Below are 17,211 nucleotides of genomic sequence, written 5' to 3'. Positions count from 1 at the left end.
AGTAGTGGCCAATCTATCGCTGGTCCTTGGGTTTGGAAGAGAGAGGACACTGTGATAAGTGTGGCACTTCTCATGTGATCTGACCTACCAGAGGGATGGTAGCCACCCCTCTACCTTGCAAGGAGCAATAACATACAAGCTGGCAGCACAGGGGAAGGTTTCATTTGCAACTGGAGCAATTATCTCAAGCACTGAGACTGACCCAGTTTTATGGGCAAGCCTTTTGATGGAGACAACAGGGATGTTGTCGTTTCTCCATCGGCGCGCCGTTTCTAAGTTTCCTTGCTGAATTTTTGCTCTTGGCTCCCGATCAAAGGGATCGGGATCCTTATCAAAGAGGCCACGTTCCACCCTCTTATTAGGACTGCTGCACGTGAGCTGGGTGCCTTCTGCAGGTGGAGGCTCCAGCAGCGGGAGGGCAAATGCGTTCCCAGCACGTAGGTTGGGGAGATTGGGTCCATGTCCTCTTGGGTCCCGTGCGCTCTGCGAGCCTGGCAGCTCCCAGGGCTGGCACGCTGCGGTGGCTGATCTTCCACCGCACGCCGGGTCTGCCTCTCGGCACCGCTGTGCCTGACGCCAAGCGACTCGCCGGTTTGCTTCTGCTCCAAACCTCAGCCTGTGCAGCCCGGTGCCAGCCCCGCGGTTAGCAGCAGAGGATCTTGAGGAAGGCTTTGCGGAAGTCGGTGTTGAAGGTTGTGTAGATGATGGGGTTGAGAGCGCTGTTCACGTAGCCAAGCCAGGTGCTGGCACTGTAAAGCCCTGGGGGCACGTGGCAGGACGGGCAGTGGGCATTGAGAATGTGAATCAAGAAGAAGGGCAGCCAGCAGACTATGAATGCCCCTGGGTTTAGAGAGAGGGAGAAAACAATCCATGAATTTAGAGAAGCAACTGCTTGGAAAGGGGCCTGCAACTGTGCCCTCTCCCTCCATCCTCTCACTATTTCCATGCACATGTCTGCATCTGGTAAACGCTGAAGGTGACGTTTATTCCTGATATAGAGGGACCTGGCAAGAGCAGAGGGTCCTTGGGACCAGTTATGTGAATGGATGGATGGGGCTTCAGGAATAGTCTGGTGACAGACAAAAGCAAGCAGCCACAACTTAGACTGCTGCCTTAGCTGCTTTAATCAGTTATGACGAGGGCTGCATTATTTCCCTGCTACTACTGAGTTAATGAGGGGAAGCAATGTATCTGGTGACCGTGGCAGGTGACTGAGGCACCAGTCTCCTGGCTTCTCTATCCAGCTCTATGAGCTGGTTCCTCTGCTGCACCTTCCCTTTCTGTAATTGGACCTAATTGCTGCTGCATGTACGGAAACTTAGGATTGTCCCAGCTTAATAATAATAATAATAATAATAATGGGAAAGCAAAGGTGTTGGCTGTTGCTCCCTCTAGCAGGGCTTGTTGGCCATTAATTTAAAACAGGAGGGTAACAAATCATAGCAAATAAAACACTAATATACTTGGCTATGAACAGTTGAGAGCATTACCCTAGCTCCCTAAATGTCCCACCGTCATCTCTTCAGAGTCTGCGGATCAGTGACAGCTGAAGTCTGGGTCTGGCTTGCATTTTTTTACTCTCTACACTGTATTAGGAGACTCCTTGCTCTTGCAAGTCCCAAACCATCAGCCCTTGCACCCTACTAGACAGAGTGGCTCTCACTCACCCAGGACAATAGCTAGCATCTGCGTAGCCTTCCTCTCCCGAAGCTGGATCAGCCGGGGCTGCTGCTGCGCTAGCTTCAAAGAGCTGATGGTTTTGCCATCGCTGAGCCTCCGTACCTCCAGTCCTGGCTTCGTACTCTTTCTCCTCTCTTCCAGCCTGCTGTGCTGTGTAGTCCCTGGTGTCTTGGTGAGGGATGCCTCGTGGCAGAAGCTGCGGTACCGCTGCAGGCTGAAGACAGTCAGCAGCTTCCTTTTGGTAGAAGTCTCCTGGCCTGAGCATTTGAGTGGGAGACAGGGGGAAAAGGTGCCTTGGCTTCTGTTTGGCAAAGCTTTTCTCTCCATGTGTTCCTGCAAAAGAGGATGCCACAGAGGAACTAGGAACTATCCAAACCATTAATTGGGTCAAAGGATGACGAGGAAAGTTGTAGGAGTCATCCTTAGCCCCACTTGCTTCTTAGGTTTGCACCATATCCTCTGGACTGACCTTGGCTTATCAGAGGGTGAACCAGCACTGAACAACTCTGCCTCCATCCCACCAAGGAGAAGCATGAGAACAAGAAGAGCTGAAACACCTGCTCTGCTAACCTTTTGCTTGTATTTTTGTGTTGGCCCTGCTCCCCTCAACATCCCCACCCTTTTTAAATGTAGCTTCACTGTGAGAAAATGGGTAAAACAAACAGATATGCGTGACCAGGCAAGCCCTTTCGAACCGTTGCACTAGTTCCCATGGTTGCAGGTATTTCGTCTAGAAAGGTCACTGGAAAAAATGCTCCATGCAGCATGAGCATTTTGACCTCTTAAGTCCGTCAGATGAAGAGGGTTGGTGTTTTTTTTTTAATAATCTAGGTTAAAGCCTCTGAAGCCCTGAGAATGAAGCATCACAGAGCAAAAATCAATAAATGAAGACATTAAAATCAGAAGACAATAAATGAAAAAATTAGCCAGACTTTTGCATGGCTGAGAAAGCCCTGCTCTGAAGAAATACAGAAGTAGGTCATGCTCTTTTCTAGTCACCTGGTTCTAGAGGGCAGAGATACACAGGGAGCACCTGCTTTCTAGAGGGCTGAAAAGGATTTAACTGGAGCTTCTACGTCTCATATATCATGGTGTATGAGTGAAGGATGGGATGAAAACATGCCATGTCCCTTCTTTATGCTTTCCGTTCTGTGCTTTGACCCTTTGAGGAGAAGAGATGATGCATGCCCTGTCCTTTTTGACAGCTCCTACTGCGTTCATGTGGATCTTACTTTGTGTGCATAACACGGTTTGGTGCTGGCGCTGTGGCTGCCCTGCCGGGTGAGGGTTCGCTTCTTTTGTCTTTGTCTTAGCACGAGGTAAATCCGGACATAGAGCAGCAGGGTCACCATGAAGGGGAGGTAGAAGGACACCAAAGAGGAGTAGATGATGAAACTAGGGTTGGATATGGAACAGACACTGGGATCCCCTGGGGAGGAGAAGAGAGAGAGAGGAGCGGCTGAGCTGCTTCGGTTTAGTACAAGAAGGGTCTGGTGCGTTGGCAAAGCAAGTCGAAAGGTGGCCGGGGGACAAAGGCAGTCTGAGGAGTGCAAGTGTCTCCTATCTCTGTTGTTGCAAATTATACTGTGGCCTACCCACTCACCTCACTGATGCTTAAAACGGACTCTACCTGCGGCTGTCTAGCATGACCCGGTATACATCTGCCTGCTTTTCTGGCCAACAGCTCTGCCCTCTTCTATCATGCCTATTCCCATCCTTTCTCAGAGGATCCTTTCTCCTTTCATCCTTTCTCCTATTCCTCTGGCAGCCTCTGAGCTGTCTAGATGCGGAGGTGTGCCCTCACCCCCATCTGTCTGGACCAGGCAGTGAGGGACAGCAGCACTTCCCACCCCCTGTTCCCTTCTCACCTCAAGCACTGCACAGAGGATGGATGTGGAGCAGAGGACTTCTGCCTGTGGATTGGGGGGAGGAAGGCTCCCCTGCCCCTCAGCCTCAGGAGAACGGGCTGCTCTAGGTGAGGGGAAGGGGAAAGACCAACTTGCTTCCAAGGAGGAGGCTAAATTGTTTGCTCTTCTCACAGGATTAAGTGAGGAAGCAGACAGCAGGTTGGATGGGAAGGAGATTTCTCAGAAGCAGTGCCAATATGCAATCCTTGCTGTTTAGAAATGTGTCCTCTATCAGATTTAAGCCTGTGTGTCTGGACCTGTTGATATCGTCAAGATGCAGTAAGTCTGATGTGTGTATGTGTGTTGGATGTGCTGCACATCTGGAGATTTGGTCTGTGTGTGCAGAGTGATTGTTTGGAGGAGCTGTAGACCCGGACACTCTGATGGCATTGATTTGGCAGTAAAGCAGGCAGGTCTGTCCTCAGAGCAATAGGCAGCGTCTGCCTGAGCAAATGGCAAGTTTATGGACAAGAGCACATCTGCTCTCCAGCACTGGAGATTTTTCTCACCTTTCATAGTGTGCTTTCCAGTTCCCTATCCTGTAACTTGGAAAGTCTGTAGGACCCACGTTAAATGACCTGACCATACACAGGGCAGCTTCATTTCCAACCCCTCCCTGTGTGCTATTGTTCAGGACATCACCTACCTGTAGTATTGAAGCCGAAGAGGAGAGGGCACGACACTGCGAATGCCAGCATCCAGACTATCGCAATCATGAGAGACACCCTCCTGCAGGAGCTCTGCCCAGTGCTGTACTGGTACTGAACTGGTTTCACCACTGCAGTGTATCTGTGGACCAAACCAGCTCCAGGAAGAGGAGAGGTAAGAATGGAGGGAGGAAAAGGACCAGGTTTTAAAAGGAGAAATGAAAGCCATGTAGGGAACATGATGGTGAACGTGGTGAAGAAATGGAAGAGGAAAGGAGAGAAGATCAGATGGTGGAATCAGCAATTTATAGAAATGGTAAGCAGGGCGTTGGGGGGAGGAACAGAGGAAATCAGAATTAGTTGGCAGCACTGCAGAGAAACGCTCTGCGGAACTGCCGGCATTGTGAAGCTACAAGGTTTGGGATACCAGATGGATCTAGAAACCCCAGGAAACCCCCATCCCTCAAACCCCTCAGGTTATATGTGTACTGCTGGGAAATAGCACTCTCTGGAGCAACCACAGCCCGCTACACTCTGTGCCTCAGCTGCCCACTCTGGTGTCAGCCTTGCTGACAGCCAGCAGATTGCCCACGGGTGGGCGTTCAGCGCCTTCGGCTGCCGGGGTGCCCCAGGGGATGCAGCTCAGCGAAAGGCTAGGATTTGGAAAGCATAGGGATCTCCTCTTTAGGGTAGCCTGGGGGCTGCTACTTGCAGACAGAGCCAAAATGAAATGGGGATGAAGATTCCCGTGGAGGAACACTGGACCAACCCAGCGTTGAGACCTGCTTCGTACGATTACCCTTGAACCACATATCACAAAGGTACAGCATGCAGTGTTTTTTCCTTCCCCCACTCCTCGGTCCTAACGGCACCATGTGTGCCGAGGTCTTGGCTCCCAGCCCTCAGCGTTACTTAAAATAGGCTCAGTTTCATGATGTAGAAAACCAGAGCAAGGCTGAAGATTAAGCAGCAATAATCTTCACCCCCTCCCTATGTATATGGCAGGATTTTGTTTATTAAAACTTCATGAGTGAGGTCTCCAGGCGGAGAAACCCTCTTTGAGACTCAATGGGAATTAGATGACCAATTCTGGTTCCTGCCTTCAAAAAACATGAAGATGTGGTTGACTACCTATCAGTGATGTTTTATTGCTTGTGCCTCTCTGCCCTTAAGTACAGACATCTTCCAGCACATAGCGGGCAGAGCTGTATTAATAGCAGTAGTGACAGCGACGGACTTGCAGGGATACTTGTGTTCCTGAAGACGCCGATGCTGCCTGTGCAAACCCTGTTTCCTTGTCCCTGCCACGCTGGGGTATGGGGCCAACCCCCATCTCCAGACTATTCCCCTGGATGCTGTTGGCTCTCACCTGTCAATGCTGATAGCACAGAGGTTTAAAATGCTGGCTGTGCACATCATTACATCCATGGTGACGAAGATATCACAACAGATGCGGCTGAAGGTCCAGACTCCTCCGGTCACCTGCAGCAGCAACCACAAAACTGTCAGCCTTGTTCTGCACTGAGTCCTGGTAAGTTACTTATAAGGAGGTGCTCTCCTCCAAGTATCTCAACAGCTAGACAAGTTCGTGTCCACTGTGATGTGCAGAGGGAAACTGAGGCACTTATGTTGTGTGCAAGATAACACAGCGGTAGGTCACGGAGAAGGACCACACCTTGATTTCAATCCTTGACTTACTCTTTACAGAGGGAGGCAGGTTAAAGAAAAAGATAGCAGCTATCCCTTCCCTTAAGGCCTAGCATGATAAATTGATTTAAATTTGGTATCACTGTATATATCCTTTGATTAAGGCTTATCTGAGGAAATCTAAGGGCTGAAAGTGTTTCCCAGCTTAGCTGCTGGAGTTCTCTTGCAGGCAGTGAGCTGGAAAAGTGCTGCAAATTTTATGCATTTATGCATGAAACAGAGACCTGAGACCCGAGGCTTCTCTAAAACCTTATTTGGATTCTTATCTCAGTTACAGATTTTGATTATTAGATCTGAGAGAGAACTCACAAGCTATTCGGATAAAGGGTTTTGGTTTGCTACCATGTTAAGCTTTTGTTCTGGTTGTTTTGAATTTTTAATCTGAAGTGTGTAATTGTGAAAGCTTAGCTGTGGCCAATCTTTGTGATGGAGAAATGCATTTTTTGGCCCAGCCATCAAGTTCTCGACAATGATCTTTTCGGTTGACAACAATATGCTCCAAGCACCACGTGGCACTGCTCTCCTCAGGGCTGGGATGATAGCCTGACTCTGAGCAAGGTGCTCTGCCTCAGCACCCACTCCTTGTCAGAGATGAAGAAGGAGGCAGCCTGCCCTCCCAACAGATAAGCCCGTTGAATGAGTACAGCAAATCGATCTAATGCTGCGCTGGTTGGAGAAGTGGGGGGTAGGAGAGAAAGCAGGAGGAAAGTCCTTGCTCGGAGAGAGCCTGGATTTTAGTCTTCGACCCCGTAGATCCTGCTGGTTTAGCTGGATCCTGGGGAAACTATCAGGAACCAGCACTAGTTCTCGGTCTCTCTGCTTATATGTAGACCGCATCTGGAGTACTGTGTCTGGTTTTGGGGCCCCAGTACAGGAAAAATATTGATAAATGGGAGCGAGTCCAGTGGAGTGCCACCAAGACAGTCCCTGGGGGCTGGAGCACTCGTCCTGTGAGGAGCAGCTAAGGGTACAGGGCTTGTTCACCCTGGAGAAGAGATGGCTTTTGGGGGGGTGAGGGGACTAACAGAAGACCCCTAGTGCCTACTGGGAGATTATTAAGAAAGTTGGAGCCAGGTTACTAAGAAGGTGGAGCCAGGTTTTTCCCAGCAGTGCATGGTGGGACAAGAAGAGGCAACAGGCGTAAGTTGAAAGAAGAAAGGTGAAAACTGGTTATGAAGGTAAACTTTCTGATGGTGAGGCAGTGGAGCCGGTTGCTTGGTGAGCCTGTGCAGGCTCCAGCCTTGGAGGTTTTTCAAGACCTATTCAAAAATACCTATCCCAGATCAAGCTGGAGAGGGTGCCACAAGTAAGCTTGGCTTCTGAGGCAGTGGGTCAACCCTGCAGCAAGCGTCAATGCCTAGGAAGGACGCAGCTCCCTGCAGAGAGGAGCACTCGTATAAATACAGAATTCACTCTGTGTGAGTTGTTTTCGGAGTTGTTTAAGAAATAATCCTGAGAAATTTAAATGGTTTGGATTATGCCAGCATTCCCGCACGTGGGCACAGAAACGCAGTCAGGTGAGCTGTGTCTTTAGGGTGTTCTCTGCTGGACTCAGCTGCAGAAGTCAGGTACTGAACGAGGCAGTCTTCCATTAGACCCCTTGACTCTGAATGAATGCAGGGGAGAGAAATGGGAATTGGCTTGCAAAATGCAGTAGGGAACTGTGCTTTCATCTTCAGTTCACTGATACTTGTGGGGCTCCTTTGTTTTTTTCTAAAAAAAGGAAGCAAAGGGAAAAAACCCCAAACCCTCAGAGCTTTTCTGCACAATTAGATGGGCTACAAGATGTGCAAACTGAAGGCTGTCCCTCTGAAATGAGGCACCTTAATAGGTAGGTTCAGTTTTCAAAGACACTCCACACCATTTTTGCTTTAGTTTCAGATTTTGAGAACTGCTTGACCACCTCAAAATAGAAAAAAAAAAAAATATATAAATGCTGGAAGCCTTTGCAGTGGGATCCAGTAAGGGGTGTTTCTGTAGTCTGAGGCAAAATGCAATGCAGCGCCTGCATGGTCTGTGGAGTCTGAAGAATATTTCACCAGGAGCTGGTGGCAGGTGTTCGCATGAAAGCCAGCTGCCGCTAGCCCAGCAGATGTGCAAGCACTTAACTGGGGGAGTTTCCAAGGTCCTGAGCACATTCAAATGCTAAGCCCAAGAATGTGAACCATTAAAACTGAAGAAGGTGGTGGTGGGAATGGCTCTGAAGTGAACGCTCTCAGGATGATGCATTCAGATCGCACCACCTGCATACTAAGCTGTAGCTTGTATTAAGAGAATGCTTGCCAGATCAAAATGCTTGGGCTTAAAACCCATCCTCACTTCCACCAGCCACAACTTCTAAAATGGGGAGTAGCTCTGCTGAAATCGGTGAAATATTTAATATTTACCTATGGGGTATGTGAACCCAGAATTTATTCCAAAATTTAACAATGAAAAAGAGCCTTTTTATTATAGGCCTTGTTCATAATTTTTTTAATTCTATTTCTGCTCTTCCTTTTATTGCTCTGTTCCGCTTATCTTTGCTACAGCAGCTAGAACTTGCTAGTGTACATTTCTGTTTTTCATATGCTGGCAGGGTACCTGTTCTTTATCCTTCTGGTGCCTTTTGTCCAGGAATCTCAAAGCACATCACAGGTATTAATTGAACGAATCCTCACAACTGCCTGGGTGAGGTAGATGGTCAAATATTATTCTCTTACAGCTGATGAGAGCAAACCACAGAGAGATGAGCTGATACAATCTCTCATTACCACTCAGTGCATGTGTGGCAGAAGTGGGAATAGAGTCCAGGATGAAATCCTGGCTCTGTCAAAGACAATGCTAAAGCTCCCTGTAGACTATTCAGGTCAGGTTCTCACCTCATCTTTCTTGATGACCAGTCTGCTTTAGCCACAAAATTGCCGTATTATTATTTTTAACTTTCCAACCCTATGGGAAGTCTTCCAATTTAAAAAAAAATAATAAATCATTGTGCATTCAAAAACATACAGATCCATCACTCTCCTGAATCCTTAACAAGAAACGAAAGAATCTCTGTAAATGAGGTATGTATGATGTTGCTGTGTTGAAGAGTATATGGATGGCCAAGTATGAACATGATGTTGCATCAGGTGACAACAGGCACGTAAGGAGCGATGCCTCTAAGCGTGCTCACTTAAGCGTTTGGTGTTTTAGAGAGCGTTCTTCTTGGGCGTGCTGTTAGCTCCCCGCAGCTGTGAAATGGCTGCTTATGTTTTTGCACGGTGGGAGTAACTAAGAGCAGGCGCGCAGTCAGGCCTGCTGACAAGTGGTCAACTGCTGAGCTGCAGGAACTCGGTTGTCTGTCCTCCCTTCGGGGTTAGGCTGGCGAGCTCCTTGAGCTCGAAGAGCAGTTGTAGCTCTCGCTGCTCTGGTGTGAGAGCCACAGAAGAGGAGACAGCGTTACTCTCGCACGCTCTGAACAGAGCTGCAGATCTTCTGAAGCTTTTTTCCCTTTGGAGGTAGAACTGGATGTTGTCAGAAGACTGAGAAGGATGCTCCAGGCCATACTGCTACATGTCCTCCTCCATTTATACAATGACTATAAGGCACAATGGTATTTAATGCCATCAAACTCCAGTGGGCAGGATACCCTAATGCCACTGTCTTAGAAACCTTGGTGAGCTTCAGTAGTCATGCCAGCCACAGCATCAGAGGTCAGAAAAGAACTGGGGTAGCAGTGCTGGTATGTTAGACCTACCCGTTGACCCCAGAAGATTGCTAGACACAGTGCTGAATAGCATTTTTGTGCCAGAAACTTCATCAGGTGAAGATGATGATTTTGAGGTTATAAAATGTTCCTATTGTTGCTCTGTCACAGCCTTCCCAAAAGACTTCTCAGAAAGAGACAGTTCTGGTCTGCGTGATTGATAAAATGACAGATTTCATGGAGAAGGTCCAGGACACAGATAGCTCTAAAAATTGAGTGTAAAGCACAAAGTTCACAAGTGACATTTAAATCTGAGGTATTCATCCACCATTAGCTTCTCCATAAATAATGGCCAGGTCTCAGATGTCTGGTTTGGCAAACGTTCAGTAGATGAATAGGTATTGTACACGGTTTCGGGGACTGAATGATTTCTTGGCAATTTTCAGGCCCATAGTGTACTGAAGCATGACACCATTTCCACTTCATTGGTAGCATCGCTGATCCATAAACAGCAGCAAATATCTAAACGACTTTGGGGCTTTTTGGACTGGTTTTTAAATCTTAGTCTTGCTGGAGTCCTACAGCCTAGTTCTCTAGGAGATACTGCGCAGTGCTGGGAGTGGTAGATTAGGTTTGGGTTGTGTGGGCGTTCTTCTCCCTGTTGTTTGTGTGACTTGGATCAGCTACTTTGATTATCCAAGCTCCACAGATGGAACTGAATCTTGAATGGGTCTGCAAACACGACCAGGGAACGGACCTACTGTCGTGCTCACAAATCGTGACCACAGTACTGCCTGGAGGCAGAGGCTGCCTCACAGATGTGCCTTAGTCCCACTCTCTCCACAAGCAAGAAGGAGTGCTAAGTCTTTTCGAATGCAAAGCATAGTGTGATTTCATTAAAGACTGGAATATGCTTGAGGTGATGGACTATTCCAGTCTGAAATAAAATTTGACTTTTAATAATATTTTTTAGTTGCAACCAAATTGCAGAGTGTAATTCTGTCTTGCTGGGATGGCATGCCCCCCGCCCCTTATTCCTTGCTTTTTAATCATTCAGCGTAACACAACGGAGCTGTACACATCCTGCGGGCCAGCTCCAGGACCGCTCCACACAGGTTAGTCTAAATGTTGCTACTGACTTCATTAGGAACATGATTACATGTGCTGTATCATGGTGCTCTCTTTGTTCTTTTACTCCATGGCAAGGCTATGCATAAACAGTTAACCATCAATGCCCTTATTGATAATGCTTATACGCAGGGCAAACCCTTAATTTCTCTTAATTGTAGCCTTGCTGAGACTGCAGCGGGCACAGTTTGGGAGAGCAGCTTGGATTAACACAAGGGAAGTGCCCAGGCTGGGTGTCAACGCTTAGAGCTATGTTTCCTATTCAACATACACTGGTGGCAGAGGGGGGCTGTAGGCCACTGCCAGTCCCCTACTACTTGATCAAATCTCCTTGTACCCACATAGTAGGTCTGACATTTGGTAGTGTTGTCCTGTCCTGTCCTACTTTCTGCTCACGCACTGCGCGGTCCATATGCACAAGTCAAAATCCCTTTCTGCTTCTGCTTTGGTTTGCGGCAAAGAGGTCAGCCAAAGGTGGGCAGCTGCCAACAGAATATTTACCCTACACTTCAGCCTGATCCTGGCTTGCCCCTTAGAGAAAGAGCATGAGGCTTCAGCTTATTCTGTGTCTGGTAGCACGAGAACAGGGTACTAAGGCTCAGCTGAAAGCTTATGGCTGATAGATGTTCGACTCTAATTTTTCTAGACCTACCAATTTTTGTGAATTAGTGTAAAAATGCTGATGAGAACAGATAAAAATGTCAGCTGTAGCACACCTTCATGTATTTATTTTAGTAAAAATATTTGCCCCGGGAGTGGCTTCATTAATTCGGGATTTTGCCGCAGTGGCGGGGGGGGGGGAATTTGGTTTCCACCTCTGCTGCCCTATAGCTGGTGGTGTTGTCCATACTGTGCACAGTCATGCCAGTACACTGCCCAATGTGCAAAGATCAGGGCAATGGAGAATAAGACCCCGAGGGCTTGATGAGTCCTTTGAAGTTGTTGTGAAAATGCTCACATGACTTGAAGAGATTTTAGAGCATGTTCTTTGGCTTCATCTCTTTCTCAGCCTGCTTGGGGAATGTTGCTTGGAGCTGACCTATCATGGATGTTAAGGCTCTTAAACTCCACAGGAGATGAGGATTTGACTGCCCTCACTTGTTTTCTGGCCAGCAGGAGTAGGGATTGATCTGGGCTCTAAGATGAGCTCCCATAAAGGTATTTCCACCCTATTGCCTCCTCCGCCATTCCTGAATCATCATGGTGCTCACTGGCAACCCTTCTGGCTGATGGAGTCAGCTTCAAGGATGCTCAGATGAAAGTGATATTAGCACATCAGAACCCCCAGTCTACGCTGCCGGCTGTAGCCCAGCTGCCATTCAAGCTCCACGAGGCTGTGCTCTGCCAGAAAGAGCAAGGCTCAGGGTATCTGCTGACAGGGGGGACTGCGGTGCGTTTGTCCAGCATGCATCCAGCCTACGAGGGCCACCTGTGTGACATGGTGGGCTGCTACCCACCCCACAAGTGCCCCAGAGCTAGCTGGGTGGTTAAAATATGAATGGACTTTATCTGTACCAGAGCTGGCCTATCCTGAGGGCGTGCACTAATGCTGGTGAACTCCTACTGTGCTTAAATTCTGCTAATCTTTCCTAGGACGTACTCACCTCCAGGTACACCACCCATGGCATCACCAAAGTAGCCACCAGTAAGTCCGCCACCGCCAGGCTCACCACAAGGTAGTTTGTGGTGGTTTGCAAGGTGCGTTCCCTCAGCACGGCTAAGCAGACCAGCACGTTCCCAAAGATGATGGCCAAAATCAAGATGCAGTAGCAGAGGGCGTAGTAGGCATGCGAGTGTGGCAGGTCGGGCTCTGTAGTGTTGTTTGTCCCACAGGGAACGGGGTCGGTGGTGTTAGGATGACTGCTGGTTCTTGTGAAGAGGGCCATGGGGACGCCGCTGCAAAGAGAAAGAAAGAGGTGACTGAAAATCAAAGCTCTACGATAATTGTGGAGAACAGTACCTTCTGTGGACAGTGCGTGATTTTCATACTTCCTTGAATAACTACTTCAAGCCAATTATAGCGGTCTTTTTTTTCTGCTCGTATGTAGGCTGAGCTTTGCTTAAAGTCTTGCTTGGCCTGTTTTGTTTTTCACTGAATCTAAGCCAAGAGAAGAATGCAAGATTTCACCTCCTGTGTGGATCTGAAGGGTGCATCTTACCAACCAATGCAGCTGTACGGAAAGCGGCAATGGTTTTAAGATGCACCAAAGTCACACCACAGCGCATGTCAGCTGGGCGAGAGCGCAGTCTGAAAAACAACAATTTGTAGTGCTGAGGAAAACCCAACCCAGTTACCCAAACCAGGACTTGGCCAGAAGCTCGGACCTAGCATCTTTTCTTCTGGGAAGTACCCTCCCCTTCCCTCGTCAAAAAATATCTTCAATAACTTCATGTACTCGAGTGCTCAGCAGCCTGGCAGAGAGACGGCACCTGCAATGCTCAAGTAGCCTCTTGAACCCTGGCTGCCTGGCAGTAAGCACCACCTACTGAATTACTCTTTTCCTGCAAAGTGTTTCTGTCCCAGGCCTTCTGTTCAAATAACGCTCTGCTTCAGCCCTGCCTGCCTTGCCAAAGCTTGACTATCAGTGCTGCCCCCAATTCATCCATGCTGTGCTCTGTGTTTTCTATGCCTGGCCAGAAGATGTACCTCCTATGCTGAGGAGCAAATCACCTTGTCATTCGGGATGAAATAATGGAAGGGTGCTTGCAGGGTACTCTGCATTTCTTTTCCTTACAATGGATTCGTGATTGTGCTCAGGAACCTATCCTTTCTTGATTTAGAAGGAGGATGATTTTTTTCCAGGAATATGAAGGCTGCTGTCCCAGGGTTGTTCTGTGACATTTAATCACTTGTGTCCCATTTTTTTTTCCTTTGCTAGTGCTCCCATCGCTGAACTCATCATCAGCGTGACAGGTATGAAAGGCAAGGCCAAATCGTTGCAACACCAATGGTATAAATACTACTCTTTGTTCCACCTCACCCCTTGAACAGCAGCACCTGAACAGAAGCACACACTCCTGGAAAAGCAGCCGTGCAATAGGTATGAATCGCTCCAGCCCCTTGGCATATATTCGTCCTTAAAACTGGTGTCACTTGCCCCTGCTGCTTTGTAGTTGGGAGGGGACAAGGGCCAAATGAGGTGGAAACTGAACTTCCCTCTGTCCCGTGAACACAGATCCCTCGGGACAGGGGCGAAACAATCTCTTATGGCATGCGTTTTGTCTGAAAGTGCCTGTGCTTGTTTCTCCTTCTCTATCTTTCTTCTGCCTGCCCCTGACAAAGAAGTTAAGCCTTCCACTGGATCTGAAGGATTTCCCGTACCGTGAGCGCTGCTGCCGAGTCCAGGACTGTTTGTTCATAAAACAGTTCAGCTGCAGCCACCCCAATCCAGGGCTTATTTTGCAGCGTCCCTCGCACCGGCACGGCTCCTCTCTGGGAAATCTGTATTGTTTGGGGCCATGAAAGGCTGGTTCTGTAGCTTTGGAAAAAACCCCTACAGTAAGCAGCTGCCTAGCTGATAAGCAAAGCCGCGACAGGGAATGAAAAAACCCTCACGCACAATATAACCGAAAGGCTTAAGGCACCGCATTACACAGTTTGCCTGCGGGTTTCCTGCCCCTTGCATCCTAAAAGCCCAATTTTCGAGTCTCACCCGGAGGCCAACCTTTCTTACCAGGATCCCTCCCAGCTCCCCACCTCCAGCCCTGGGCTGCCCCACATCCCCCTCCCCGGGCCCTACTCGTTCTGCCCGCCGCCAGGCTGCTGCCAAACCGGGTGAGTACCGGGATACCGATGTGCCGGGGTAGCGGGACGCCCACGTACGGGGGGGCGGCCGGGACACGGGGGTACCGGCACACCGGGGGCAGCGAGCTGCGGCAGGGACGAGGGTCGCCTGCCGTGGGGACGGAGGGGAGAGGGAGGGATGCTCGTCCCGCAGGTCTCAGCCTCGGAGGGGTCCCGGTCCGGATGGCAGGGTCCGGGCTGGGCTTTAGGGGAGGGCTCCGGGGTCCGAGCGCAGGGTCCAGGCGCGGCCGCGCCTTTGGCTCCGGCTGCCGTTCCCCGACCCGGGGCTGCCGTGTGCCCCGGCGATGCCGGAGCTGGGAAGGGGGGTGGGGTGGGGGGGTGTCGGGGACCGAGGGAGGCTGGAGAAAACCCGCGGGGAAGGGGAGCAGCAATCACGACTTACCCCCCGGCCCGCCGGGCCGTGGCAGAGCCGCCGAGCAGGGCTCGGTCCCGGTGCCGGTGCCGGTGCCGGTGCCGGTGCCGGTGCCGGTCCGACCCGCTCCCTCCCGCCGCCCCCCCCCCCCCCCGCCCCGGCGCGGAACCGCGGGGCGGAGCCGGGCTGGCCACCTCCTCCCCGCCCGCCCCCCGCCCCTGCCCCGCCGGGACCCCCGGAGGGGGTGTGGGGGGGGATTTGGGAGGCCGGGGGCCGCAGCTTTGCCGAGGGACGGACCTGCTTCTGCCCGGGAGGTGAGGTAGAGAGGTGGGGAGCCCGAATCCGGGCGGTGGGCTTGGCCCCGAAGGGTCCGTGTTGTGGGGGAGCGGGGGGGAGATGCCTCGGCCGGAGTTGGGCTGGAAGGCAAATAGGCAAAGCCCCATCGGGAGACGCTGCGAGCCTGCGGCTCGGGATGGAAAGTTCGCGCTTCAAAAATGGTTAGGTTAAAGAAGCGCTCGAAGTAGAGATGGTTTTAGAAAGGGAGAGAATGAAAAAAAAAAATAAAAAATTATCCTTAAATAAACTACCTTAAACCTGAGACAAAAGAGTGCTGGGAAGGAAGCCGGGAAGGAGAGCGATGTCGGGGAAGTGTCCTTCTCCTGCAGGAGCAGCACGCCAGCCACATCTACCCCCGCCAGAGCATGACCACAGCCACTGGCTCTGAGACGTGGCTTCCCTTGAGGTCTTGAGATCAGGTCTCTGAGGCCCAGTTCTCCTCGGACCGTGGTCCCTGGGAGGGCTCTGTGGGGTACGGATGATCCCGGTGGGCCGCCTCTCTCCTAGGGTTGGGCTGTGCCCAACCATCCACTCCGGCACAGCAAGTGGGGCTCGCTGTGGGTTCTCACGAAGGTGCGGGAAGCTCAGCTGCAGGGCTGAGGTTTCCCTTCCCAGGCGTGGAAGTGTTGCAGGAGCGGCACCGCGGCCCCGGCGGGGAGGAAGGCAAGTGCTCTTCCCGCTTTATGTACCTGCTGGTCACGGTGGCCACGGGCTAACTTGCAGGTGGGCAAGAAGAAGAGGACGTACTGCAGCCGGCAGAGTTTATTTATTTATTTTTAAGAAATTAGTTACCTTAACAAGCGTGCCTCGGGACTCTGGCCGCCTGGATCGTCTCTCCTGATTGCGGCTATTGAAGCTAATTTCTTTGTGGGTAAGGGTGGTAGGAGGGAGAAGTGCTGTAGAGAGCACTCGTACCCGTTAGGTGTGAGGAGTGTGAAAGTCCCAGCTTTAGCCCAGCTGGGGATGGTGGAGCGCCCACAGAAGACTTGATGGGGACTAATCCGTGCCAGTGCCTTTAACCGAGGCCGTGACTACCCCGAGGCAGGACAGTGGATGGTACTGGATGAGTATGATGAGTCACTGCCTTGTCCCTACAGGTGACACATTCACAGGTGTCCTTGGTGGAGGATATAGCTGCCAGGCTCTACACCAAATGACCCATGAAGGGCTCTACAGCCCCCTTGTCCCCTTGGGAGCTCCAAAATGGTGTGACACGGACTACATTTAACCACGCTTATATTATATGTGTACAGTTGAACGTCTGCTGTCGTCCGTTCCATACTGCTCACCTTTAGGGAAATGCATTTGCGAACTGTGCCTGGAGCAGTCAAGGAAGGTGGGGAAGCCCTCCCGCCCATCCCCAGCAGAGGTTTTTTAGCTGTGGGCTTGGAAAGAGCCCAACACACCCACACTTGTGTGATTAAAAACAGAGGGAAAAGCACACACGGTGATGCTCGTTCTGTCTAGCAGGGCTGTGGGAGTCATAGGCTGGGTGAGAATGGCCGGTGAGAACGGCTCCGCGCAGTGAGGCTCAAGAGCTGCAAAGAGCTGGTGGCATTTTAGCTTCATTTTAGCATTTTTAAAATGCATTTTGTTTGTAGGTGATTCCCGAAGGATTGTGGCCATCAAGGTGCTCACATCGGCTCTAGGACGCTGGGACCGCAAGGCACTACTGCAACACGCGTTACTGATGTCATCTGTTCGATGTAATGGCTAACCATGGATCGATAAAGAGACATTACCTGGCACCTCGCTCCCTCCTTTAAGGTAGGAGGGATTCAGCAGGGGAATCCAGTGCTTTACCCACAAAAACACCATTGTTCTGATTCACATCTTTGTCTTCCAGTGTTGAAACCTTCCCTGTTGCCTTGCCTTGTGTGTCGGTGGAGCCCCTGGTGCTGCCTCTCCCAGGAGCCTCCTCACTCCTTAATTCATGTTACCCCCCCACCCCAGAGACCCCCGTTGTGAATGCCCCAGCCCTT

At 50.4% G+C, this 17,211-nt stretch overlaps 1 protein-coding gene and 1 long non-coding RNA gene across 2 annotated transcripts; one reads left to right on the top strand and one right to left on the bottom strand.

Annotated features, from left to right (window-relative positions):
- Positions 1-249: 249 nt before the first annotated feature.
- On the bottom strand, positions 250-12,627 carry DRD3 (dopamine receptor D3). Its single transcript, XM_049824997.1, has 6 exons — positions 12,341-12,627; positions 5,604-5,716; positions 4,234-4,376; positions 2,913-3,109; positions 1,668-1,911; positions 250-840 (listed from the first exon to the last, which is right to left on the bottom strand). Exons 1-6 carry the CDS (start codon positions 12,620-12,622, stop codon positions 644-646), a joined length of 1,176 nt encoding a protein of 391 aa, XP_049680954.1. The 5' UTR covers positions 12,623-12,627; the 3' UTR covers positions 250-643.
- Positions 5,691-17,022, top strand: LOC126049110 (uncharacterized). Its single transcript, XR_007509093.1, has 4 exons — positions 5,691-5,765; positions 13,616-13,777; positions 14,414-14,511; positions 16,831-17,022. It is a non-coding gene; the product is annotated as an uncharacterized LOC126049110 (long non-coding RNA).
- Positions 17,023-17,211: the final 189 nt, after the last annotated feature.

The sequence above is a fragment of the Accipiter gentilis genome, chromosome 21 (assembly GCF_929443795.1).
Source record: "Accipiter gentilis chromosome 21, bAccGen1.1, whole genome shotgun sequence".
Classification (NCBI taxonomy): domain Eukaryota; kingdom Metazoa; phylum Chordata; class Aves; order Accipitriformes; family Accipitridae; genus Astur; species Astur gentilis.
Note: the sequence above shows the minus strand (reverse complement) of the source record. Positions and strands in the feature narration are given on the sequence as shown.